The 27,701-nt window shown below is 40.4% G+C and overlaps 1 protein-coding gene across 8 annotated transcripts in view; it reads left to right on the forward strand.

Moving 5' to 3' along the window:
* Positions 1-24,501, forward strand: part of IDE (insulin degrading enzyme) — a 109,528-nt gene extending 85,027 nt beyond the window's left edge. For all 8 annotated transcript variants that reach the window (XM_053306780.1, XM_053306782.1, XM_053306775.1 and 5 more), the window contains 9 exons: positions 2,236-2,356; positions 7,731-7,822; positions 12,859-12,970; positions 13,731-13,898; positions 15,656-15,928; positions 16,502-16,563; positions 22,138-22,210; positions 22,480-22,547; positions 23,617-24,501. In XM_053306780.1, the coding sequence (XP_053162755.1) occupies positions 2,236-2,356; positions 7,731-7,822; positions 12,859-12,970; positions 13,731-13,898; positions 15,656-15,928; positions 16,502-16,563; positions 22,138-22,210; positions 22,480-22,547; positions 23,617-23,712 (1,065 nt within the window). In that variant the 3' untranslated portion in view covers positions 23,713-24,501. The remainder of the gene's footprint in view (positions 1-2,235; positions 2,357-7,730; positions 7,823-12,858; positions 12,971-13,730; positions 13,899-15,655; positions 15,929-16,501; positions 16,564-22,137; positions 22,211-22,479; positions 22,548-23,616) is intronic.
* The last annotated feature ends 3,200 nt before the right edge of the window (positions 24,502-27,701 follow it).

Consider the following 27,701-nt stretch of genomic DNA (forward strand, 5'->3'; position numbering starts at 1 on the left):
GTAAAAGTGGGAGTCGTGATGCATGTGCATGTTCTTGCGCTCTCAACTCAGAGGCTGCCAATTCTCTCTCTGAGCATGCAGACTCCACGGAGGAAGCTGGCAACTCTTGAAACTCAAGCAAGCAGACTGGGGAGATTAGTGCAGTGATGCTATTGAAATGGGAATTATTGGCGAAAAGCATTCCAGGGCTCATGGCATTTGACATGATGTTCCTTGGGGTTGTGTATGGCAGCTGTTGCTGCCCGGGCAGTGAATGTGAGTGCAAGTCCCTTTCTCTGGGTTAGTGTTGTCTTTATGCAAGGGCGTAGGTGGCTGCATCTTTGGTGGATTCCCTTGAGTTTTGAGTGTTGGTTGCAGTTCTTGGGGTTGTGCAGATGATATGGGAACCTTGTCTTTTGGAGCTGCTATGTCTGTATCTAGTGGCTGGGTGAGTTATTTTTTGCTCACTCTGGGAGCAGAGGCCAAACTGAGCAGTCTTTGAAGACTCTAGTAGCTGTAATGTTGAAGCTATGGAGGAGATGCCCCTCCCCATTTGCACGTGGGGAGAGCGGAAGAGATGCTTGAGAGAGGGAGAGCAAGACATGCTGGGCTTCTGGGGGAGCTGGGTAGGAAGTGGAAAGATATATGCCTGGGTTGGCGATTATGGAGATGGCTCAGGGAAGCTGTTATTGCCTTGTGGGATGACCATCTTTGAACATTAATGGAGTTCATTGCAATATGCAGCAGTACCTGAGATGTTTGAAGTATTCATGAGGAGTTGATAGGGCAATTCGTTTTAGAGGGCCCTGCTGGTATCTTGCATGGGGATTGGCAGCGGAAGCAGGGGAGGGAACTGCCAGAGTGTTGTCAAGGGCAGGTTCAGCTGGGCTTTTGTCCCCGTGGTTGTCTTGTGATATGAACAAGTCAGGCATGCCTGAGTTTGTCCACTTTTGCTGCAATGTTGTTTAAATGCACTAGAATTTGAATAGTTGTTTCTGCTGTTAATAAACATGTGCCACTTAGGTGTTCAGTGAGCAGCCGGAGATCTCAGATCAGAGATCTTGGATGGCAAGAGAGCAGCATGATGTAATGCTGGCTCACTTATTTCAGGCTTCTTGCGGGAGGAGGAAAAGATATCCTTAGGACTGTAAATCTGTTCTTAATAGGGATTGTGGAGAAGGTACTCATGGCTCATTGGGAGGGCAATAGGAATTGATTCTCATCTGTTTCCCTGCCTTGTTTGAGTGGTGGTCACCGTTGGGGCTGTTCTTGGTTATTTTCTTGCCTTGGTTTGTCATGGTTTGTCAGGAAAATTTCTACCCAGAAGGGAAAAGGCTGCTTTAAGGGCAGGAGGTCGTGAGTGGAGCTGCTAGCTTGTCACCATCTTGGCTTCTCCTCACTGTTTTCTGGCAATTTCTAAATTTTTATTCCATGTTTCTTTGCTTAAACAAGGCCAAGGTAGTTGACAAAATAAATATCAGATTAAAATAAAAGGATTATAGCTTGATGTTAATATCCTAATGGTCCTCTCTTCTCTGGGTTGGATGGTTCTCTCTGGACTGTTGCTCTTCCTTGTGGCATTGGTTGCAGGAATGGGAAGAACTAGTTGACTCCATTAGCCCCCTTCAGAGAACCTTGCTGCGCTGTGTTGCTTCTTTACATTGCACAGCACGTTGTACAGGGGCCTCAGCAGTCTGGTAAAAGTAGTCTCCCCTTTCCAGATATTGATTTTCCCCAAGGGTGGGACCTATGACAGGGAGAAAAGAGAAGCAAAATTTTCTTCCACCTCCCTGTGTACTGGGCAGTGCGGCAAGCCTTCAGCACAGCTAGTATCCTGGCTCCCTGCAAGAGAATTCCCTGCAGATAATGTAAACATAAGTTTATACTGATAAACTCAAGCCTAATGACATCGATAATTTAGGATATGATTCAGCAATCAAACCTTAGTTGGGTTTTTAATGTCTAAATTGTTCTGTATAAAATACTCATTTCTTTGTGGTTCAGTTATGTTTATTACTGTTTGTGTACTTATACATCAGAGAGGTATTGTACATAACTTGAAAAAACAATTTTAACAAAATTATGATTTGTCAAAGGCTCAAGACTAAGATTTTTAAAAAGACAATTACCACCTTGAAAGTATTTTTTTAAAGGTTTTTTAAAATTTGAATGTAGAACTAAAGAATTTTAGGTAATGAAGTACACTGTAAAGCCTCATTTCTTAACTATTGTATGTTTTTGTTTCAACTTTGGTAGTATATGAGATTGCTTAACAACTTCCGAGCTGAACAGCCACATCAGCATGCCATGTATTACCTCCGATTATTAATGACAGAAGTTGCCTGGACCAAAGATGAATTAAAAGAAGCATTAGATGGTAAGCTTTTGTCAATTTTAAATATCTCTTCTCTATCTAATTCAGTATTTTCAAATTTTATAATTGAAAAATTGGTTCTTCTAATGCCTCAGTAGGCTTTTTGTATGATCAAACCCAGAACTCAGTGACCACACCTTTTTAATAAAAGTTTTTTCTTTGATTAAAACTTAAGTTTTATTCAAAGAAGGCCTACAAAGTGGTAAATATGTGGTAAAACATACATCACAATATAATCATGAGCAAACAATAGTATTCTAAGAAACATAACACATGTGTGACACTTAAAGCTACTGTTAAGAGTGGTGGTGTGAATGATAAAAATCCACCTCAGTGTTCCCTAATCCTTTTCAATACTAAATGAATCTAAGCCCTTAACCTAGATTAACTCTTAACTTTCTCTTAACTAGAGAGCCAGCGTGGTGTAGTGGTTACAGTGCTGGACTAGGACCGGGGATACTCGAGTTCAAATCCCCATTCAGTCATGATACTTGCTGGGTGACTCTGGGGCAGTCACTTCTCTCTCAGCCTAACCTCCTTCACAGGCTAGTTGTGAGGAGAAACCTAAGTATGTAGTACACCGCTCTGGGCTTCTTGGAGGAAGAGTGGGATAGAAAAATGTAAAAATAATAACAACTACTAACAACTAACTGGGAAAACTCATCTCATAATGAAAGACCCAGCAGAAGGTGCAGTTCCAAGCAATTATAGACCGATAACCTGCTTGCCAACCATGTTCAAATTATTAGCTGGACTAAAAGCAGATGAAGTAATGCAACACTTATTAACTAACAAACAGCTTCCAGTTGAACAGAAAGGAAATTGCCCGAACACCAGAGGCACAAAAGACCAGCTTCTGATTGACAAAATGATTTTAGAAAATTGCAAGAGAAGAAAAACAAATCTAAGTGTTGCATGGATTGTCTACAAGAAAGCCTTTGATTCATTGCCTCACACATGGATACTAAAATGTTTAGAAACAGCTGGTGTCAGCAAAAACATTCAGATATTTATTTAAAAAGCAATGAACATGTGGAGTACACCGTTAACAATCAATGGTGAGACACTTGGACAGGTTAGCATTAGAAGAGGCATTTTCCAAGGGGACTCACTATCCCCTCTGTTGTTTGTAATCACCATAACTCCACTTTCACAAATACTAAACAAAACAGGCCTCGGATACCAAACATCTAAAACATCAAGTAAAATCAACCATCTGCTGTGCATGGACGATCTGAAGTTGAATGGAAAGTCCCAGTCAGAAATTGAATCACTGCTAAACACCATCCATATATTCAGTAGCGATATAGCAATGGAGTTTGGACTAGACAAGTGTGCTGCATTAATAATGAACAGAGGGAAAATAACAAAAACCGAAGGAATAGAACTGCCCAATGGAAGCAACATCAAGAACCTGGAAGAGAAGCAACATTACAAATACTTGGGCATACTCCAGTCTGATAACATTGCACACACTGCAGTTAGAAGAAAAATGGAAAGTCTAAAATGGAAAATGGAAACTCAGGAGAGTTAGAAAAATCCTCAAGTCCAAACTCAATGGCGGGAACACCATACACGCCATAAACACCTGGGCTATACCTGTTATCAGATACACTGCAGGAATGATAGACTGGACCCAGGCAGAGCTAGAGACGCTGGATCGTAAGACCAGGAAATTCATGACCATCAATCATGCTCTGCACCCCCGCAGTGATGTCGATAGGCTATACCTCCCTCGCAGCTCAGGTGGAAGAGGAATGCTGCAAGTCCATCAAACAGTAGAGGAGGAGAAAAGAGGCCTTGAAGAATATATCAAGGACAGTGAAGAAGATGCACTTCAAATGGTCAATAATGAGAAACTATTCAACACCAAGGAAACAAAGCAGGCCTACAAGAAAGAACAAGTCAAGAACCGAGCAGAAAAATGGAAAAATAAGCCACTGCATGGTCAATATTTGCACAATATAAGTGGAAAATCAGACATCACCAAGACCTGGCAATGGCTTAAGAATGGTTGCTTGAAGAAAGAAACAGAGGGTTTAATACTGGCTGCACCAGAACAGGCACTAAGAACAAATGCTATAAGAGCAAAAGTAGAAAAGTCAACAACAAACAGCAAGTGCCACCTTTGTAAAGAAGCAAATGAAACAGTGAACCACCTGATCAGCTGTTGTAAAAAGATCGCACAGACTGACTACAAACAAAGGCATGACAAAGTAGCAGGGATGATACACTGGAACATCTGCAAAAAATACAAGCTACCTGTAGCCAAAAATTGGTAGGACCATAACATTGAAAAAGTTGTAGGAAATGAAGAGGCAAAAATATTATGGGACTTCCGACTACAAACAGACAAACATCTGCCACACAATACACCAGATATAACTGTAGTCGAGAAGAAAGAAAAACAAGTTAAAATAATCGACAAAGCAATACCAGGGGATAGCAGAATAGAAGAAAAAGAAATAGAAAAAATCACCAAATACAAAGATCTACAAATTGAAATTGAAAGGCTGTGGCAGAAAAAGACCAAAATAATCCCAGTGGTAATTGGCGTCCTAGGTGCAATTCCAAAACAACTTGAAGAGCACCTCAACACCATAGGGGCCACAGAAATCACCATCAACCAATTACAAAAAGCAACTTTACTGGGAACAGTCTGTATTCTGCGACGATATCTATCATAACAGCAGCAACATTGATAATAAAATTCAGCCATCCCAGGTCCTTGGGAAGAACTCGATGTCTGGATAAAACAAACCAGTCAATAACACCTGTCTGACTGTGTAAAATAATAATAATAATAATAATAATAATAATAATAATAATAATAATAATAATAATAATAATAATAGATGCCTAAGAGAAATAATAATTTACCCTTCTGGCATCTTGAGGAGCTTTCAGTCTTCTCCAAAATAAACCAGAATATTTGAGATTGAATAATAATTATTGTTGTGAAGGAGAGAAGGGGAAAGAAAGAAAATAGTATTTGAGAGAGAAAGCATCTTGGAAAGAGAGAGGTGAAAGACAAAGAAGAAATATGCAAGAAAGGAAGGTAAAATGCATAGGAACAGAGATAGAGAAAATCTCTATATTTTCCTGCTAACTTTAAATTTTAAACTCCAAAAACCAAACTTCTTCCCTTTGATTGGTTTCCACCTGTTGAGCCCATAAGTCTCATTGGCTCTTTGGGTTCCCCATTTCCATCATTATTAGAAATCTAATATTCTATGTTGATCATAGCAACCTGGATCTCATCAAAAATCCAATCCCTCACTTTTGACAGGGCTTGTTGATGTTTATTCCCCCAGTTAATTACTACCATTAAGACTTGTAATTCTTCTTCATCTGTCGATAAGGTACTACCAACCTGACAAGGTGCAGGTGGAATGGGTCTTCCAGTCTCCTCCTCGCATTCATTCCAAGACCTGTAACCCCAAGATTTATTAGCTGTCTTCTCTTCAAGCACTCTTTGGCTAAATGGTACCGAGCTGTGCCTCTCTTTTGCTCAGAGGCCATTTCTTCTTTCAAGCAACATTAGCCTAAGTATGGCCTCTCTGTTAGTCTTACATAATGCATAGCAAAATGTTAAATTTTCTATTTATTTGGTTCAATTTTTGGTCCACTCTGGAGCTTCCATAGTCCAGCATAGTTCAAAATAGTAATAATAATAGCAATAGCAATAATAATATTTTATGATTAGTGTTATGGTACATTAGCCAAGATCTTATAAATTGAATTTAAAGTGAAATGCTTAGCTTAATCTCAATCATGAATAGAATTTGCCTTAGTGTTTCTAGTCATTTATGATTGACTTCATGATGGTTGAAAAATTTACTAGAGATTTTATTCTTGGTTTCTCTAGGTTTTTGCCTCTGAATTTAGGGAATCCTGAACAATAATGTTGCAGAGGGAAGATGAAAATAGCAAAACTAAGTTTCTAAAACAAGTACCTGATGAAGCTCAGTGAAATTACTAATTAAAATCTAAAATCCTACATGTAAAAATAGTTTAAAATAACACAACTGCTTAGCTCCCCCCAATACAAATTAGACAATTCAGGAAGGTGTGCTATATCAGGTGTGCTATATCAGATTTTCATGAGGTTTGAAGTTATTCTATCCAGGGGCGGAGGAAGACCAGTGGCAACCCAAGTTCAGCCCGCCGCCACAGCCCTCTAACTCCACCCCCTGTGTCAAACGTAAGCATCCGGGTGTGATGACACAGGTTGTGTAGTTACGGTACGCCCCCTGCATCTCAGACGTAGCTTAGCTTGCAAACGGGGCTGCATGGCCTTGTTTACGAGCAAAATCTGGCTAGCACTGTGTTCACAGCGTGGCCGAGAGCAACTCTCCCTGCCTTTAAAAGGCAGGGAGAGCTGCTCCAGCTGCACTGCGAATGCGGCGCTGGCCAGATTCCGCTCGTAAACAGGGCCGTGTGGCCCCACTTGCAAGTAAAATAGCATCCCTGCGTCTGACGTCAGACGCAGGGGCATGGCTGGGGTGCGAGGCATGACCCCTGAAGTGCGGCGGCCCAGGTTCTTCAAACCAATTTGCACAATGGTGGCACCATCTGTGATTCTACCTCTACTCCAGCCACATCTTTACTCCTCATCCTCCACACCCTTCGACTTAATATGGAAATGGGAAGGTGTGGAATCTGGATCATACCTATAGTTGGGGTGGGTGGGGCATGTTTGTGTGTTCATTGGTTGGTCAATCCAGTCCTATGTATGGCTAATTGTGCCAGAATGTAGATAGGGATATACATTCAAATGTTTACTAGAATGTGCATCCTTTCGAAAGCAATGCAGTGCAGATAGATAGCATCCATACTCGGATGTATTTTCCAGTGCACTTTTGGATGTGCCTGGAGCCGAAGAAGGCAAACCCTACTGCACGTATATGTCAATTTAATTCATTTCAAAATGACCACGGACCTTTTACACTGCCATTCAGAAATATCTGTGTTAAGATGATTGAGATACCTTATGAGAAAATGAAAAACCCTGTGTTCTTTATGTGCTTAACAGCTTGAGCTTTATCTTTAACCACCATCTGAATGATTTTTTCTATTTTCGATTGTGGATGTGTGTTTTGCTTGATTGCAATGCATAGTAGTCCCCCCACCCCGCCCATACTGGAATCTGGGTCAAACGACATGTGAATTCTAAGCAAGGCAAACTGTGCAGTGAGCACATCAGTTTAAATCTAGAAACTTTCCCAAAAATGAATATTTATGAAGAACGAACTCAATGCCTTTTGGTGATGATTATAATGTTCTTTTTTCTTCCAAGTAACGTATTGCATTTGAGAATAATGTAGATGGTTTTTCTGCATGTAATTGATTTTAAATATCTAATATCTGTTTGTAGATGTCACCCTTCCCCGTCTCAAGGCCTTTATATCTCAGCTGTTGTCACGGTTACACATTGAAGCACTTCTCCATGGCAATATAACAAAACAGGTTGGTTTGGTAGGCTTTTCAGTAGAGCCAGAGTTATGCTGATAACTATATTTAAAATCAAGGGCTTACTTACTTCTCCATATCTGTTGAACCATGCAAGTGGTGGTGGTTTTTTTTTAAACTTAAGTAGTTTTCATAAGCTTTACTGTCTGAGTTTTTCTGAAGGTCCTTTTATGTGTTATCCTATAACTGGGAAAATATATAAAACAGTGTGGGCAGAGAGCTGGTCCTGTGGTAGTGAACATGAATTGTCTCCTTTGCCAAGCAGGGTCTGCCTTGGTTTGCATTTCGATGGGTGACTATATGTGGGTGCTATGAGATACTCCCTTTAGGAGATGGGACCATAGCTCAGTAGAAGAGCATCTGCATGCTTGCATGCAGAAGGTCCCAGATTCACTCCCAAGCATCTTCTGTGTAGGGCTAGGAAAGATTATTTGCCTGAAAGCTTGGAGAACCACATCCAGTCAGTGTAGATAATACTGAGCTAGATAGAGCAATGGTCTGACTTGCTATAAGGCAGCTTCCTATTTTCCTAAGTGTATATAGTATAATATGGGAATATGTTTGAAATGAAATCATTTCAAGTTACATAATCAGGATGGGGTCAGAGGAGGAACAGCATTGCTGAACATCTGCCAAAGAGTCCATTGCTAATCTCTGGACTGCATCTCTGCACATAGCCCGCATGTAGTGGTGGTCAGCAGGCAGAGTCTCTTGGTCATCGCATTTGTCAGTGTAAGCCCTATCGCAAGACTTAGTAGGGAGAATTATCCTATTGTCCTTGCCTCTTCTCCATCCTATCCACCAAGATAAGCTCCACCACAAACTGTAGGAGGGCCAATTGTTGAGGACACTTTGAAATCTTGAGCTGGTTTTGGCATGGAAATCTGTTTCCTAATGCAATATAGGTGTTCAACCATTTCTGGGTTGCATCTTGTGCTTGCTTTTCATGCTCAAGTTCATGTTCTAGTTGGTGGTGTAATTGTTTCCCTTTGCCTTATACAGTCTTGTTGTTTCAACAAGACAAACAAAATATCAAGCAGTATAAATTGCCTCACAGTCCCATCTGATGCACATTTGCTCAGAAGAAGAGCCCACTGGCTGACATCCTGATTAATGAAGTGCTTGCAGAAGGACATTGCACTAGTGCAAAGCTGTTTTACTAGCCAGATGTGCTAAGCCTGGAACTTGTGTTCCAGGCTACCGTTCCACTACAACACTCATTCTTGCACAACAGTTGCACAACTTGTGGCATTGTTTTCAAGGAAAATTTGCATAAATGTGCTATTGCGCAGTTTTGCAGATCTTGGGTTTTTAGCCCAGCTTTGTGATCTTTTTTCCTTAGCACAACTTTGCTTGTTATGTGAGTGCTTTGTTTGGATGTCAGCCACTGTGTCAATTAGAATAACAAAGCAAAGTTGCAAAAATAATGCATGATAGATTACACATTTAAGTTGGCAAAGAAATATGACTTGAGTAGAAAACAAGACTTCAGAACTATTAAGAATTAAGTAAGTGTGCAAAATTAAATGGCAGCGTATGAACTGGAATGCTGGATTTTGTGACCTTCATAATATAAGATGATTCACTAGTAATAGGAACTCTAAAGAATTGGAATAGAACTTGGCCAGGCCATTTTATTGCAGCAAAGATAACAGTAAACTTAATATGATGTCAGGATTTGTTTGCTTCCATGCCAACTTGTAGAATTAGGATAAATCAATATATTTGCTTTGAAGGAAGAAGCTAGAAATAAAGGAACAAAGCCATCAGAGAAATGTGTAGGAAAACAACAATTAACACAAATTTGAAACTAACTTCTTCTGAGTGTCCTGAAATGACTATGCATGTTTATCATTCTCCTAAAAATTTAAAGCTGTAATAAGCATAAAATATTCTTACTGAAGGCTATTGAAGAGGCTCAGATTTTGTGCAAGTGAACTATTAAGCACAACTGTAAACTGTTCAGGCATCCCCAGGGTTAACAGAGACAAAGTAATGATGCTTGGCCTAATGCCAAATCAGAACTACTTTGAAGCAGTTTTTCCTGAGCCTAATTCTGATTTTGAAAGTGAGCCAGCAGGAAGGAAACATCTTGAAGCATCTGGGTGCAGCAAGGTACAACTGGGAAGCGGGGAGAGCATATTTTGCTCCCCTTCCCCACATGCTCCCAATGGTATATTATTATTATTATTTAAAGACCCACCAGGTCTGCTTAACTTAGGCCCTCCCCCCAGCTGTTTTTGGACTAAAGTAAAGTGTGGCGTCAAGTCGGTGTCAACTCCGGGCGACCACAGAGCCCTGTGGTTTTTCTTTGGTAGTATAGTATACAGGAGGGGTTTACCATTGCCATCCCTCGTGTAGTATGAGAAGATGCCTTTCAGCATCTTCCTATCTTGTTGCTGCCCAATCTAGTTGTTTCCCATAGTCTGGGAAACATAGCAGCAGGGATTCGAACAGACAACCTCATGCTTGCTATATAAGTCATTTCCCATTGCGCCATTAGGTGGCTACAACTCCCATAATCCCTAGCCACAGTGGTCAGTAGCCAGGGATTATGGGAATTGTAGGCCAACATCTGCAGGAGCAGTGTTCTCTCTAATTTTTTTCATCTGTGTGTGGAATGAGTTTTGTTCTGGGCGGCAGTGTCAAGGCAGTGTGCGTGCACATGCATTCAGGGTATTCCTGATTCACCCTGAGCAGGATCTACTGAGCAGACATCAAAAAACTTGTGAGCGCACACACGTGCATATGCCTTAGAGGGAACACTGTGCAGGAGGGTCAAAGTTGAGCAGCCCTGTTATAGACAAATAGGGCAAGCATGTTTTAAAAAAAAAACAAGCAGTTGCCCCAAATGACTAGTTTGGTCCTTGGTTGTCAGGGTTGAGAAAATTGTCAGTGTGGTGGATAAACAGTTCTGTCAATTCACCATGCACATTTTTGTTCAAGACAAGCCCCGCCAAATTGTACAGAAACAAAACAAAACACCCCAGTTTGTTGTCATATGAACAGGGAGACAGGAACACCATAGCACATTTTTCAGTACTATTAAAATGAATAGACATGCTGGTATTAAAGAGTGTGTCAAGAACTGGAGTCATGCTCTTGCAAGAATCCTAAAATGTTTCTATTTTAATGAGAGAGGAAATAGCTTTGTCTGACAATCTATCTAATTAAATGTCCCCTGGTGTTAGAATTTAGAATATTTATGTATCATTTACATGAGAATACAAATGAAGAGATTTTGGCTTTCTTAATTTGGCTTGTTAAGCACATTTTTAAAGGAGATTTTCTACCATGCAGATCAGTCAATCATCTTTGTAGGCACAATTTGAAGTTTTACATTGATTGTAGAAAGCCTTGAAAAGCCTTTGGGGTTTTGTGTCTGGTTTTAAAGTTCTTATTTCTTTCTTGGATTGAAGTATATAATTTGAATGCAACTTGATGGGGTTTTGCTTCCTTTGTGTAAAGGCTTGTTGCTACAATAATTTCAGATATCTTGTGGATTTGTTTCCATTATTGTAAGGTTTTATCTGATGTTAAATTAGTTCGTTGTGGTTTTGGTATCCAGTCTAGAAATCCGGACTCCTTTTGCTGAAGGTGTTTAAAGCCTTTTATTATATTGAGGCACAAAAGGTGTTTTGCTCTTGGTTTGCATATTGCATTACACCATTTTCATGAAGCAATGGAGCCATCCCCAGTTTCAGGTTCAGAAGAAATAATTAACTTGGGCCTTCATACATTTAAAAGTAGAACATTGAGTGAGGTGGATCGGGTGAAATGGGCAGAACAGAAAACACAACAAATAACTCTGTTTCGGCATTTCTTTTCCAGCTTTTAAACTAAAAACAAAAAATAGTCGGTCCATAGCTCGGTGGTAGAGCACTTGCTCTACAGTCCCAGGTTAGTGGCTGGGAAAGATGGAGAGATTTGCTGTTACTCAGTGTAACCAAGGGGTAGGTTTGTAGGTTGCCCAAACCTACCCCTTGGTTACACTGAGTAACAGCAAGTCTTCAGTACTTCAGAGCGGTGGTAGCCCAGTGCATCTAGAGAAGCAAGAATGCACTGCTCCAGCAATGGGCCCCACCCCCCTCTTTAAAGTTCTCTTCAAAAAACCAGCCTGGTGCAAAGTTAGGTGGACCAACGATGTGACTCGGCATAAAGCAGTTTTATATGTCCGTTTATGTGCATATTTGGTTCTGCTAAGTTGCCAGTGACCTGCATATAGAAGATAAGTAGGTTCAAGCTGGGGAGTTGGAGATGGGAGTGACTCGGCACATTTTCTAGTAAATGAATTGGAGAGAAGCTGAAAGATTATATACTACAAAGACAGAGGGGGCAGAGTTTCTAGAAGAAAGCTGAGATCTTGCTCAGCACGCTTATGAGGGGAATTTAGTTTTCCTGCTCTTGGAAAATGCACAGGCAGAGCATTTGCAGCTTAGCTGATACTAGCAGGACCAAAAGAGGCCTGACATTCTTTACTACAGCCACTGTTGTAGAGGAAACTTTCTTTTTAGGAAGGACTGGGTATGGGGGACATTTTCAGACCTCTGGTTCCTGAGCTTTTGATTGTTTTTTTATGAGGAGACATATTGTGGCATCCCACGAATGTGCCTTTTTGTTTTCCTGAGACTAGGTCTACTATTAGTTCCCTACAGTTATAGGTAGAATACATTTGTAAGAATTACTATAACTTTAATGTGGTGTTAATCTCATAATTGTTATAATTCTTGGGAAATCATAGCTTACAAGCTTGAAAGAACTTAAGTATGCAGTGTGTATCTTTTAAAAGATACTCCACTGTTAAAACAATGCAGAAATACATATGAGAATCTGTCAGCTTTGTGCTCTGTATTGCAGTCACTATTATCCTGGCTTCCCTGTTGTTTATATTTGCCATCTATCTATTGCAATTAATCATCTCCTTCTTATTCCTTATTTCCCCTTTCCTTAATACCCGTTATCCTTCTGTGCACTACTAAGGGGAGAATTGTCAGGGTACGAATAAAATTTGCAATGGGTTTCTTATTTTCCAGGCTGCATTAGGAATTATGCAGATGGTTGAAGACACTCTCATTGAGCACGCTCATACAAAACCTCTTCTTCCCAGCCAGCTAGTGAGATACAGAGAAGTACAGCTGCCTGACAGTAAGTTGCCATTCTAGTTGTAAGCTGTAAAACACCTAATTGAAGCTGAAATTCATGGTGCATAAAACTTGAAAAAACTCTGAAAGGATTTTTGTTCTGACATCTCTAATTTGTTTTCAGAAACTGACTTGATATCAGCTTGATATTGCAAAGCTTTCAGAGCAAAGGGTAAAGCAGTTTGACAACAAGAATGATCCTGTATCCAAGCCCATGATATGAATCTCTTTGAGTGCATTATTGGCAGAAAATACCCCCTGGTAGAATAGCTATACAAAAATGTTTTAATTTGTGACTTTAAAACATATCTCCAGAATTTATTCACTATGCATAAAGTGTTGTGCAGTGCAAAATAGTAAAACTGACATCAGTGTGCAGAGGTTTGGCATAGCAAATTATATACCATTCAAGATTCGTTGCTAACGTGCATTCTGGAACTGCTATTTACCAAATTGGCCGTTGGCATTGTTTGGGGTCTTTATACAGATGATCAACTGACAGTGCTAGAAACTGAAGGCTTTCAGTCAGAACAAAGAAACCATGGGTAGAAATCATGACTTGCTTCAGCACTAGTCCATGGGATTGCCTGTATGTGCTGTTTAGTTCTTTGCATTAGAACTAAAGGGGGCTGTTTAGTTCTTTGCATTAGCGCACTTTGAGCAGAGTAGGTCCCCCCTTCAATTCAAAATCTGTTTGTGATAGACAGACACAGCAAAGTGCCCTCTTTCAAAATGACCTTTTGCATATTTGTAATGTTTCATAGGAGGATGGTTCGTCTATCAACAGAGGAATGAAGTTCATAACAACTGTGGCATAGAAATATATTATCAAACAGATATGCAAAGCACCTCAGAGAACATGTTTTTGGAGCTCTTCTGTCAAATTATCTCAGAACCATGCTTTAATACTCTGCGCACTAAGGAACAGCTAGGTGAGCTTGACTTTTGCCCTTCATAGCCCAAGACTCATATGATAAACAGGCTTCTTGCTTTTGTTTTTCCCTGAGAACCTCAGTCATTGGTAAGCTGATGCCCTGGATAAAGGGCAGGTGAGCAATTAGGAACAGGGATATGTGTAATCAGCGTGGTAGTTTGAATGTCTTTGGTGTGCAACTTCACAGAAGTATCTAAATATATATTTCTCCTGAGTGTGCCTTCGAATATGCGTCCTGGCCGCCCAGCTGATTGGCTGGGCGGCGTAGGCACCTGATTGACTGGCGCACCCAAGAGAATTGGCCAGCGACGGGCCAGGCTGTGGTGGTGGGCCCGGCCTGGTGATGGTGGCCACAGGCCCAGCGTGGAGGCGAGGCAGCGGGTCCGGGCGCAGCAGCGGGCCCAGCCGCAGCGGCAGAACTCGGCCCGGCAGCCTTGGCCCGTGCCCGCTCGGAGACTGGGGCAGAAAGTGGGGGTAGGGGAGAAGTAGCCGGCCTCAAAGAGGCTGGCCGCAGAGGCTGGCAAGCGGCAGCAGCGGGCCTGGTGGGCCGCGGAGACGGCACTTGGCGCAGCAGGCCCGGCCGCGGAGGCGGCTCATGGCCAGGCGGCAGCGGGACCAGCCGCCTAGGCCAGGCGCCCCTGGGAGGCTGGGGTGGGAGGGAACCGGGTGGCGGGACTTGCCTGTTCGCCGCCCGGGAGGAGGAGTGGCAGCGGGGCCCTTTTTGGCCACTCGTGGCCTGGTAAGTAGAGTAATATAAAATGCAGGGGGAGGAGAGAGTGGGGGGAGGGGAGGGCAAGAGGGAGTGGGGTGGGGGGAGGAGAGCAAGAGGGGAGGGGGCAGGGGGAAAGGGAGGTCAAAGGGGAGGGGAAGGTAAGAGAGTGGAGGGGAGGGCAAGAGAGCGTGGGGCAGGGGGGAGAGGGGGAGGGCAGGAGAGACTGGGGCAGGAGAGTGAGAGAGAGGGGAGGGAGGGGGAGGGAGGGAGGGGAAGAGGGACAAGAGTGTGGGGCAGAAGGGAGGGAGGGTGAGGGAGAGTGGGGCAGGAGGGAGGGGAAACAGCCGGCCCCAAAGAGTGCACAGGTGCTCTGTGCGGGTTGGCTAGTGCTTCATATTGAGTGATTTCCACACACGTACTTAATGTTTATGTTCCACAGTTGACAGTGGAAGTTACTGATTTTGAACCTGTAATAAGGTGTAAATTGTGGAGTAGATATTCAGACAACCAGGCTTCTCAATTTTATTTATTTATAGCACTTTCAGCTGAACCTTATGATGCCAGATTGTTTGAATGAGTCACAGTATAATAGACTCTGCTGCCATTGTGCTTTGGACAATCTTCATCAGTGCATGTGCTTTAAAAGTGTGTCAGCTGTGAAATCCTATTGCTTATTTAGTCCCGTTCACAATCCAGGACAAATGACATCTGCTCTTGTTAATCACCATTTCAAAAAAACACAGGAGAATTGTGCAGGTGATATATAGGTTTGTAAACAAAAATACATGCAGCGCTGTATTGTGCATGATACATAATGTGTAATATGAAATTCCCCAGTAAATCTTCATGAGAGGTAAGTGTTAGGTGAGCTTTAATTCTTGATTATCTATGTTCATTACATATTGAGGTAATTAAAGCACAGGTGGCCATACTAGAATTTTAATGTTAAAAATTCAAATTCAGTGAAAATAATACAGATCTTTCTGTGTTTAAATATATTGGTCCAGTGTCTAGTAAGTTGAATTTATTTTCCCCCCCACAAGGTTACATTGTGTTCAGTGGTCCACGGCGGGCTAATGGTATCCAAGGTCTGCGATTTATCATCCAGTCAGAAAAGCCTCCACACTATTTGGAGAGCAGGGTTGAAGCTTTTTTAAAAACTATGGAGAAGTGTATAGAGGACATGTCAGATGAAGCTTTCCAGAAGCACATCCAGGCGTTAGCAATCCGTCGCCTTGACAAACCAAAGAAGTTGTCTGCTGAGTGTGCAAAATACTGGGGAGAAATTATTTCCCAGCAATATAACTTTGACAGAGGTAAGAAAAGCTGAGGGAGAACTCTCTAGAATTGAAAATGTCAAATTTCTGGATGAAAGTCTAACGAAACAGCAATTCAGACCAGCTACTGTGTCTATTATGCATAACAAAATGTTAATATTCAATTCTTTAGTGTGCTTATAAGACCAATTTGTTTCAAAGTCACATTGCTGGAATATCATGCATAGTTTTTCTAGTACTACTTCTGTGTTTGCTCTGGTTAGGTCCACATTTCCCGTCTAAGACATGCCCAGCATAGACTTTTTATAATCCATTATGTGATCACTGCTGCTATAATATAGTTTTTATCTGTGAAAGAGAGGGCTGTGCATTCCAGAAATCCTAGTGCTGCCTTACCTCTTCCTTTCTATCAGGCTAAGGAAAAAGAGGCTTAATGCTGGTGCAACATTCCTAATCCTTAACCATGGTTAAGGATTTGGGAGCGTTGTGTTGCACCGACCAAGAGAAATGAACCAACCTTTCAGGTTAGAGTTAACTTCAGTGGCATACTGCGCTGTAATAATTGACAAACAGTATAATTGCAGATTTGTAATTGTAAACATTTTTGTCCAGATAACATTGAAGTGGCATATCTCAAAACCCTAACTAAGGACGATATAATGCACTTTTACAAGGTAAGTAAATGACAATATTTCTTACATATTGCTTGATATATATATTTGGAAGTTCTTGTGTGAAATTTAAGGCAATATATTTATAATTGTTAATAAAGGACATAATGATGGATCTACTTAACAAATATGAAAAAGTCGGTTTGCGTATTTTTCTAGCTGCCAGCATATTAGTGGGGTATTTGAAATCATTTGTCAGTTCTCTATTCAAAATTATTTTGGCCAGGTTAAAAATGGGTTTCCCTGATCTATTTCACAGCCACTCAAATAACATATATTCTCCAGCTTTCACTTTACTTTGATTAAAGAGAATTAGTTAAGCCACAATACTTGTCAGCATAATTAAAATACTGCAAAATATTTTTCTTCTTTTGCCCAGATAAGCTGAAGCTGTTTATGGAAGCGTCACATATGCCCAATATGAGTTAAAATGCTATATGCTTTCTTAATGCTTTTCAGAATTGTGGGATAAAAACCCAATCCCTGTTCAGGCATTTATACCTTCCACAGAGAGCAATTATGTGAGGGGGCAATAGAGCCATGTTGTCTGCCCATGCTGACTCATCCAGTGGTTACACCCCTGGCATCCCCATCCTGGGTGTCTGAGGAGGCAAAACAGGAGGTTTCTCTACATGGCAGAGAATGCCTTGGGTTCTTCATCACAGGGGGAACCTTCCCTGCATTCACTGATGCCTCCTTTAGACACATGCTGAATGTGGGCTGCCAGGCGACATGGCTGCTCAGTGTATTGGTACAGGTTGTGTGGCTTGTGAGTGCAGTCCTGTTATTTCCCCACCAGACAATTGCTCTCCATAGCAGGAAAAACACAGCCTTGTGGTTAATCCACTTTGATCTACCTGGGTCTGTACTTGCCTACTTTGGGGGAAATGGCAGGGCTGCTTAGTTTTTTTAAAAACACTTTTTTTACTTTCCTGCTGCTTCAGCAACACTTGAACACTGAAAACATTCCAGGGAGCTGGCTCATGCCAGTTGCCACTTTTTTGCTCTAGAATGCCCCAGGAAATGATCTTGGGGACAGGAAATGACTCCAGGGCCATCTCCTGGCACATTCTAGAGTAAACAAGTAATTCTGGTAAGAACTAATCTGCCTATTTACCTTTCCCTATCCCTTCAACTGGACTAAATTTGGTCCAAATTGGTTAGGCAGTTCACAAGTTAGCCCACTTGCACCTCAAACATTCACACCTCTGCCATCTTGAATCATGGTGGATGACATCATCACAAACTACACTCTTGAGGTGTCCCAACAACTGTAACCAGTTTGGTTCATTATTCCAGGCATTGTGAAGTTGATGGGATGCGGGTTACACACACATATGGACACACATACACAGAATACTGGGTGATCTCATAAGCTTACTTTCCTTAAGGAAAGTAGGTTAAAAATGGGGATCAAGATGAGCTGGTCACCAGGTTTATCATCAGTCCTTCAAGCACTACTGAAGCTGCCACTACTGCTGCTACTACCATTACTACTATGGCTTATTCATACTGTATACCAATTATCAGTAAAAACAGTTCTCAAAGCAGTTCACATAAAAGTATGTCACTGCCTGCAGAGGTGTGTCAAAAATGGGAGTGGGGGTGGGGTGGTTACAAAAAGAAAGAAGCCCTGTCAATGCCAATACCAAGCATGTGCTTAAACAAATACTGGAATAATACTTTCAGGGCTTTTTAAACCAGATTATGGAAGTCACAAATTGACCTTGTAGTCAGCTTTGGAGCCTTGCCTGGCATTAAATTAGCTGTCGTACTTGCACTGTTTGTGCACTGATTTAAGAAGTTTTGTAGTTCATTATACCTTGCAGTCAGCTGTATGATAGCAGTTCTTGATTTTGGAAGATTAATATGTAGTCTTAATGCTTACTGAATAGCTGTTGCATCAGAGTTAAGTACTTAACATATTTTAAGGTACCAGCAACATCAGTCCATATAGTCCTAATTATATAGTTAAAATTTAGTGCATTATGTTGTTCTATCTTATCTCCCTGAGTGCACTGTAAGCATGTGTGTGTGTATATATATATACACACACACACACAAACAAACAATTTTTCAGTGTAGACCTAAAATAAATGTTGCTATTAAAAATTGTTTTGTTGTTTATTTGGGATGAATGTTAAAGTAGCATTGGTGAAATACCAATGTTTCAATAGGCCATTCTCAGCCAGTTAACATTTATAACTTGTAAGTGGACACAGCAATACCCCACACAAACAATCTAATGTGCCTGAAAAACTAAATACTCTTATCTATGGAGGTTAAATGGTTCCCTAAAGAGCAAACAGGATCTAAAATAAATTGTTTAAACTAGACTTCTTTGATAGATCTATAGGAGCTGACTAGTGTTCTGCTAAGTTGAGTTTAGCTACTCAACAAATGCATCAAAACTCAATAACATGAATTTTTGTCTTGCATATGCAGAAAGTGCTATTGCTGAAGAAGAATATGACAAAATAATGTTTGATTGTGTCCTAATCTTTAGCAGAGTTTGAAGTTCTTTCCACTCATGGAAGGAGTGTTGCAATTATGAAAGGGCTAGGGATGTGCAGATCATTTCGAATTTGAAATATTCCAACTTGAATTGGGCCTTTTCAAGTGTTTCGAGCTCAAAACACAACACCCTTCAAATGAAGGGCCTGTTTTGAACTCGGAACGGAAAGACTGTTCTGAGTCAGAACGTTTTGAGTATTCTGAGTGCCATTTTGGACTCCCAGCGAGGGGTGATGGGAAGTACCTTTTAAAAATCATTATCCGGTTACCACTCACACCCCCGAGCCCCTGTGAGCGGCGGCATCCTGCCCAGCATCTTGCACCAAGGTTGCCCTGCCTACGGTGCTTTTCTGGCCTTTGTGCCCATGCAACAGCCCTTTGCATGGTGGTGCAGATGATGCAAATGGCTGCCACATCTGTGCAGAGGCCAGAAGAGCTTCTGCACCCCCTGCTAACTAAGCAAAGAGACCATTTTAAAGTGGTGATTCTCTTATATTTAGCCGAGGGAGAACAGCTGGCCCTATCCAACCCCAGAACCAGCATCCCTCCAGTGGCTGTTGCTGTTATCTGCCTTATGTTTGTGAGCCCTTGGGGACGGGACCATTTTATTTATGTATTATTTATTTTTCTATGTAAAGCCCTGTAAGAATTTTGTTGAAGAGCAGTATATTTGTAGTAGTAGTAGAAGAGTGCCACAGGATATCCTTTGTGCGAGATGCTGGCCAGGGCGCCACTGCTTCCAGGGGCTTTCAGATGCAAGTGGTAACCAGGTAATGATTATTAAAGGTACCTCCCACCGCCCCTCACCAGGAGTCCAAAATGGCGCTTGGAACACTTGCAGTGTTCCGTTGAAACAACCAGCTTGGCTTGTTGTTCCGACATAATGTTCCAAGCATTTGTGTTCCATTCCGAGCTTGGAATGGAACACAAATCCTGTGCTGTGCACATCCCTAACAAGGACCCTTTCCACTCATGGAAGGAACTTTTGCCTAAACGCAGGTCATCTTCTGGCAGTAGAAGGTGCTTCCAGAGAAAGGGCAGGGCTGTGCAAAAGGTTTGGAGTTGACCTTTCATTTTGTTATAGATCAGTAGGGAAGTCATTTTACTATTTGATTCCCTTTCTTTGTGTGGTTTGCCAGTATTTCCACAGCATCTGTCCTGTGAGCATTAGAAACAGTAGTCAAGTGTGTGATTTCTTGCTGTAAGTTGATTTTGGTTAATGTGGTGTTGATAGAATAAGAGAATCTAATGTTTATAGGTCTCATGTAACCAACTGTGTCAATTCACCGGTTGTTTAAATGTGTTCTGTTAAAAAGGCAATTGCCTTTCTGCAGGCTACACAAGTTTAAAAGGTTGGGGGGGATCTAAACTGGAGCATCTCTAAGAATTTCTACAGCAGAAGCATGCAACTAATGTTTTATGTTGTTTTATGTTGCCTTTGGAGTGGTGACAATTTTGCATGGACTGCTTTAGTTTAAATTATGAATGCTTATTGCTTTCAATGCAGTACTAATAGAAGCTAACTGTATATTACATCAATTCAGTAGACTTGTTACTTCAGCAGATTTAGAAAATGTTAACTATTGACTTGAATATGTTGTAGTTAAATTATCTGATTACAGTCACTGAGGATGCTGATTTACATCCTCCCCAGCTGATTCAGTTAATGAAGCTTTTAATGAGATGCAAGCAACTGATAGCTAGCTTGACTTTAATTACTTACTGTTAACATACATTTAATATTGCTTTTAAAATTTGCGTCAATATTCAAAGAGTTTTCACTTCCCATAAATGTACTTACAGGTGAAACTCGGAAAATCAGAATATCGTGCAAAAGTCCATTAATTTCAGTAATGCAAATTAAAAGGTGAAACTGATATATGAGACAGACGCATTACATGCAAAGCGAGATAAGTCAAGCCTTAATTTGTTATAATTGTGATGATCATGGCGTACAGCTCATGAAAACCCCAAATCCACAATCCCAGAAAATTAGAATATTACATGGAACCAAGAAGACAAGGATTGTAGAATAGAACAATATCGGACCTCTGAAAAGTATAAGCATGCATATGTATTCAGTACTTGGTTTGGGCCCCTTTTGCAGCAATTACTGCCTCAATGCGGCGTGGCATGGATGCTATCAGCCTGTGGCACTGATGAGGTATTATGGAAGACCAGGATGCTTCATTAGCGGCCTTCAGCAATTCTGCATTGTTTGGTCTCATGTCTCTCATCCTTCTCTTGGCAATGCCCCATAGATTCTCTATGGGGTCAGGTCAGGCGAGTTTGCTGGCCAATCAAGCACAGTACACTGTATACTTTTCAGAGGTCCGATATTGTTCTATTCTGCAATCCTTGTCTTCTTGGTTCCATGTAATATTCTAATTTTCTGGGATTGTGGTTTTGGGGTTTTCACGAGCTGTACGCCATGATCATCACAATTATAACAAATTAAGGCTTGACTTATCTCGCTTTGCGTGTAATGTGTCTGACTCATATATCAGTTTCACCTTTTAATTTGCATTACTGAAATTAATGGACTTTTGCACGATATTCTAATTTTCCGAGTTTCACCTGTATTTCACTACGTGCCGTATTTTTAATCCTCTCCAATGTCATCTCTCTTCATGCAGTTTTCTCAGTCAGACTATGACCACTAGGCAGAGCCCATGTTGCAGCAAGAGGGAGAGGTTAGCCTACATACTAAAGCTGGCCATCACTGCCAGGCTCAGGCAGAACCAAAGCAGAGCATCTGGTTTCATATACCAGACAATCAGTCCAGAGAAGCAATTTGTTTAGCAAATTGAAAAGGTTTTCATGACATCGGAAAGTATACACATGATAGCCACAGAAGCAGCTGTGACTGTATAATTCACAACTTAAGATGGCTTATTCTTAGTAACGCATATGGATTCTGAATATTCCACTCTATTTGGTGAATGATATGGCCTCATTGGGTTAGTTTGTGCAGAGTTGGCAGGCTCCTTAGTGCTGTGAAACGTGCAGTGAAAACTTTCATTGGCCTCTTTTGGAACAATTGACCTTGATCTTTTTCTGTAGGAAATGTTGGCAGTAGATGCCCAAAGAAGACATAAAGTATCAGTACATGTACTAGCAAGAGAAATGGATTCTTGTAAGTATGGAGTGCATTTATTGTGTTTCAAATAATGTTAATTCTAAAGCGATTTGTAGTGCAAAGCAAACATACTATCCTGAAAAACTTAATTCTGGAAGAATTTTTATGACCTCTAGTGGATGGGTGAAAGTATATCAGTATTCACATGAGTACTAAAGAACTAGGGTGAGAGAAGAATGGAAGCTTGCATGTGTCTAGGCAGTACAAAAAGCAGCCTGGCATTTTATTGTGTATGCCATGAGATGCATTAACCTTTTTGGTTTTAGGTCCTGTTGTTGGAGAATTTCCATCCCAAAATGATGTAAATCTGGCACCAGCACCACCGCTGCCACAGGTAAAAAAGAAATTTTTAAAAGTGGGCCTTTTCATAACTATATGAAAGAACTGAGTGCCTGAAGTACTGTGTAACACAATAGTTACACACTAAGGGCCAGGATTGCCTATGAGGGGCAAGTCTGAAAATATAAACCAGTCTGTAGGTTTTATTCTACATTCTTTTTTTCCTTTCAAAGTATTTCTGCTTTGACAGAGGTTTTAGCTGGTCTTTTTATTTATTTACAAACCATTCAAAGAGTATGGGCTGTTTCAGATAGAAGTAAACGGCTCCCTACAGCACAACCCTAACACCCTAGGGGAGAAAAAGTAAAGACTATTGTACTGTGTCAACAGATTTAGGTGTTGCTTCCTAATTTATGTGAGTGCAGCATCATGTGTTTCAGTCACCAGATTTGCAGATACTTGCAATTTGCCACCAGGAAACTTTTCAGGCTAGTGCACTGGGGCCAATTGTTGCCTGGCAATAATACAAATGTTATATGCCAACAGTAGTATATGTTTCCCCAACCTCAACATCTTCAGACTTTTACCTTAATTCAGCAGCTAGCTTTTAGATTCCAATCTCTGTCCTAAAGCCCAGTGTGGTCCTTCTTCTATATTACCCACAAGCCATTGATGCTTGTCCACTCCCCTTTCCATCAATAATAATATTATTTAGCATCTTGGTAAAATCACCACTTTTAAAAGGTGCCTCTTTTCTCAATTAGCAGGGGACCTAGTAGAGCACCATTTGAGGAGGATTAGCACCATGCTGTGGATTAATTGATGTAATTTCCTTTACCTTGGAATAGCTTGCCATTGCATTTCCAAGACTGAACTATTGTCGTGATGGATTCTATGTATAGCTTTGGAAGAAACAGTCTTATAGGCAGAAGCTTTGACTTGAAAGGAAGGCTTTATGTAAACAAGGTTTCCAGGTTTGGAAGCAAGTCCTAAGCTTTTTGTATGTGTTTTGCAGTTCATTTGCCCTTCAGTTTAAATTTTAAGATGAATTTAGCACTGTAGTGTATACCCCCATGGGCATGTGCTTGGTTCTTAAAATCTCTTTCTAAAATGCTTATTTGCAGCCAGATGTGATTCAAAACATGACAGAGTTCAAGCGCAGTCTGCCACTCTTTCCTCTGGTGAAGCCACATATCAATTTCATGGCTGCAAAACTTTGAAGACTCTCAGTGGATGAAGAACTAGAAGTGGATCAGTCTTGGGTGACTTCAGTGGGTTTTCATAATGAATAAACATCTTAAACTGTTACTTAGGACAAAGTCCTGTCCATTATAAGGGTCCCTGGTTCCTTCTAAGTTCATTCAACATTAATAGTGTGATAGGGATACAGCAAATTAGGCAAATAGGCTGTAGTCATGCATCATGTTTCTTGTAGAGCCACTCTTGGAAACCAAAAACAAGTGGTACATTCAAAGGCCCATATAGGTAAGGTATATTTTACAGTTGTCTGGCCCTTTAAAAGGTATTGTTTACATAATGGAGTATGAAGAAGCTTTCTAAACAGACTGGTATTACTTTAATGCTCTTGTTTTTCTTTGAAAAGGTCATTAAGATAAAGCTTTTTGGAAATCTGTTTCCTTGGATGTGGCAGAACAAAAACATTATTAAAAGGCACATGTTGATATTTTAAAGGAAAAGTGTTGAATGATACCTTTTTAACAAAATTGATCCTCAAGGCAACCAACCACTTAGGTTCTGTGTAGATCAGTAGAAATAAGACAGTTTGACAACAAATGTCTGACAGAAGAATTGCTAAGTATATTGACATAGTTTTAAACTTTATATGCATTTGAGGACATTTATATTCAGACTAGTAAAATGCTGGAAACACTTGGATAGCCATCTTTTTCTTATCAAGAATGTTGGCTTGACTAATAACCCTTTCATTTTCTCAGGGTTACTCTGAAAATGTTTCCTTTTCTTTGCATAAATAAAATGGTTTTATTTGACATGTTTGCTTTTAGTTTCTCATGTACTATTTTAGATATCCCATCAAACTTGTCCTATTCTGGTGTGTGTCAAAAGGCTTTCATTACTATTAACAGGCATTTAAACAGTGGGCAAATTTAACTGATTTGCTAGGATAAAGTTTGTGCAGCTTGATCCTATATGTGTGTACTTGGCAAGTTCCACTGAGATTACTCCTAAGTAAATGTGCATAGGATCGAAGCCTTGGTCTTTGGTACAAGCCCACGTCTCAGCATACGCCTGGATCTCTCAAATTCATGTTTCAATGTTGAGGACTAGGTGATAAAGCTGACATGGTCAGAATCATAGCCGTTGTGTTGGTCCTGCAAAACAGGTGATTTAATGCCTTAACCTGCACCTACTGTTTAAAATGCCGGATGCAGGCTTTCAAGCTGCACATAATTCTTCCTCAGATATTTAAAGTTAAAAGAAAGGACAACAAAATTACACTGTTACTCTGACATTTACTTAGCCATAGCAGCAGCTGAACATCAACCATATGAATTGGGCCTAAATTCTATGTTCTTAAAAACTTGCATCTAGCATATTGAAAAATCTTTTAACATTTTTCTTTCCCATGTTTATCTTGTGTCTTTTTCTTAATCTGGTAGTTTGGGAATTTGATACGCAATTATAGCACAATATGTTGTCCAGTCAGATGCAACACAACAACCTTATACCAACAGGAATACAGCACAAATGGGAGATATTTGTATGTAAAAAATTTCAAATGGCAAAACACGTGAAACAATTATAAAATAGGAGTAATCTCTTAGTCATCTGCCTATTTATGTTTAGTGAGGATTCTGCCTCTAAAAGCACATGGAGAGAGAGGGAGGGAGAGTGAACACATGTCCAGATACTGAAAACTTATTTAATCTGATTTAGGGGTGAAAAGGCGTTTTTCTAACATGCCTTTAGTATACTTATTGTTTTTTATTGTTCATTATATTGTTTCCAAAATGCTAAATGTTTAAAACATGAGGATGGGACACTAAATATATAAATATATTTAGTGTCAAGTAGAGCAAAAATCTCAATGAAATTCTAGTCTCAGCTTGGTTTTCAAAGAGAAATTGTGCCTCTTTAGAAAACTGAACTTCCAAATGCTAATGTTATTAAGAGAGTTGGTTACATGCTTTGTAGGATCAGGCTGCAGTCTGAGAATTTTGACCGTCTTATCCACTTTCTTCTTGTTGGTTGTGATTAATCCCAGCTGACACTGATCAACTTGTTAACTGTCAAAATAAAATTCTGTTGCATCATTCTGAAGATGTAGTGCATAGCAAAGAGCAGTGAGTTCAAACTAGGGCATATCTCTCAGGATGTGTTTGTGCTACTGTGGTTCAACACTTCGTACTTTGCAAGTTCAGCACACATTACAGCAATGGTAGTCAATTCATTGTTCTGCTATACAAATGATCATTTCCAACGTGATGAAGATTGTAGCTTTTTTTCCACTGACCTCATAACATGCTCAAAATTGATCTGACCACATGGTGAATGTTCAATGACGTCTTCACCATGTGGAAAATGGTATCATGCATTGAACTTGCTGCATGCTCAGTTGTTGCTTGTGTTGAAATTGCAGGTTGACATATCAGTATGCCTATGGTTGTGGTTTGTGCTATTGTCAGAATACATTTACTGTTACCACATCCATTTTTGTGTCCACCCTTTTTGCTGGTGACTTTTTCCCTAAGAACAGAGGAAGAAAGGAATAGGGAGTGTTTCTTGTGCTTGTTGCCCTGCAATAGAACCTGAAGCACAAGTAAATGTCCCAAGAAATGATGACAGAATGGAGTAATTGAGCTTAATCTCACTTCCCTTCCTTATTCCCCAGTAGTAGGAAAATGCTTTGCCAGAAATACTGGAGAAGTAAGTGGGCTGAATGTGTTGGGGAATGTGCTACTTTACAGTAATGTTACCAGCTGTCAACAAAAATTGCTAGCATTTCTACATTCACAAATGAAGTCCCCACATAATTATCATTTATTATATTTTCCTTTGAATGTTAGCTGTTTCTTCTTCAATACTCCAATTCCCCTCCTTTTGGTTAAACTTAAACTTATTAATGTGACTGTTTTTAAAGACAAAATTGGAATGCACACTAAAAGAAATTATATATTTTGACATTTAGTATTTAAATGTACATAATGATCAAGAAATGTCAACAGCTTTTGTGCAGAAAATCAATTTATGAAATGAGGATAATTCCTAATGTAACGGAATATATTGGCAAAATCTGAATTTATACTGATACAAATCCCCCCTATAGTTGCACAGAAGAATATGCAAGCCACGTAGCAGGTATCTAGAAGTCAGCGTTCAAGTAACTGCATACTTCTAAGTGATGTCAGGATTTCTGAATTGTGTGTTTCACCATCCTGGTATTAGAAACTTGTGCAGGGGTTACACCATGTACAGAACATGACATGGTTTCACAACGTTTCCATAGCACATGCAACAATTTTTCAGATTGGGTCAAAAATCCTGAGCTAGTGAGTAATGAACCTTTGACCAGACCAGAGATGCATGCAAAATGCTTCTGTATGCACATGGGGAAATTTGCTGACCTTTCCCTTTCAGCCTTGCACCTAATGGAATGTCACTTCCAATGGTCCTTGCCACAACCCTGTGGGGGTTCTTTTGGGGAAGGGCTCAATGGCAATGGAGGCTGAAAAGCCCTTATGGCTGTGCAGTACACCTCCTGACCTATATTTATATTCTTCACTTGCTGCAGATATGGCCAAGGCAACTTGCAAAATAGATCAAAACAGTATCTTGGAACATCAATAAACTGCAATACATCTTCTATAAAAATGTAATGAAATCAGCTTTTCCGTATGCTATGAACACCACGAGTCCATTAGCAACACTTAACTGTCTTAAGTGTTCTCCAGCATTTTATAGTTTGAGTTTGGTAGAACAATGCAGTTTGATAACTCAGGCATATCAGTGGATTCTCTCCAGTAGATCCAAAGCTGCAGTGTCGACAAGCAATAACTGACTACCTAGATTACACTGTAATTCAGTTTTAGTGCTCGTTAACAAAATTTATGTAATGAACCATAAATTATGACTAGATTACTGTAAGTTTTGCAAGTGCTATTTTGAGCAGTTGATGTGGAATTGGGTGCATGTTGACACAGTATGGCGGAGTGCTTGTCATACCCTTGAC

The sequence above is a fragment of the Hemicordylus capensis genome, chromosome 3, assembly GCF_027244095.1.
Source record: "Hemicordylus capensis ecotype Gifberg chromosome 3, rHemCap1.1.pri, whole genome shotgun sequence".
NCBI classification, from domain to species: domain Eukaryota; kingdom Metazoa; phylum Chordata; class Lepidosauria; order Squamata; family Cordylidae; genus Hemicordylus; species Hemicordylus capensis.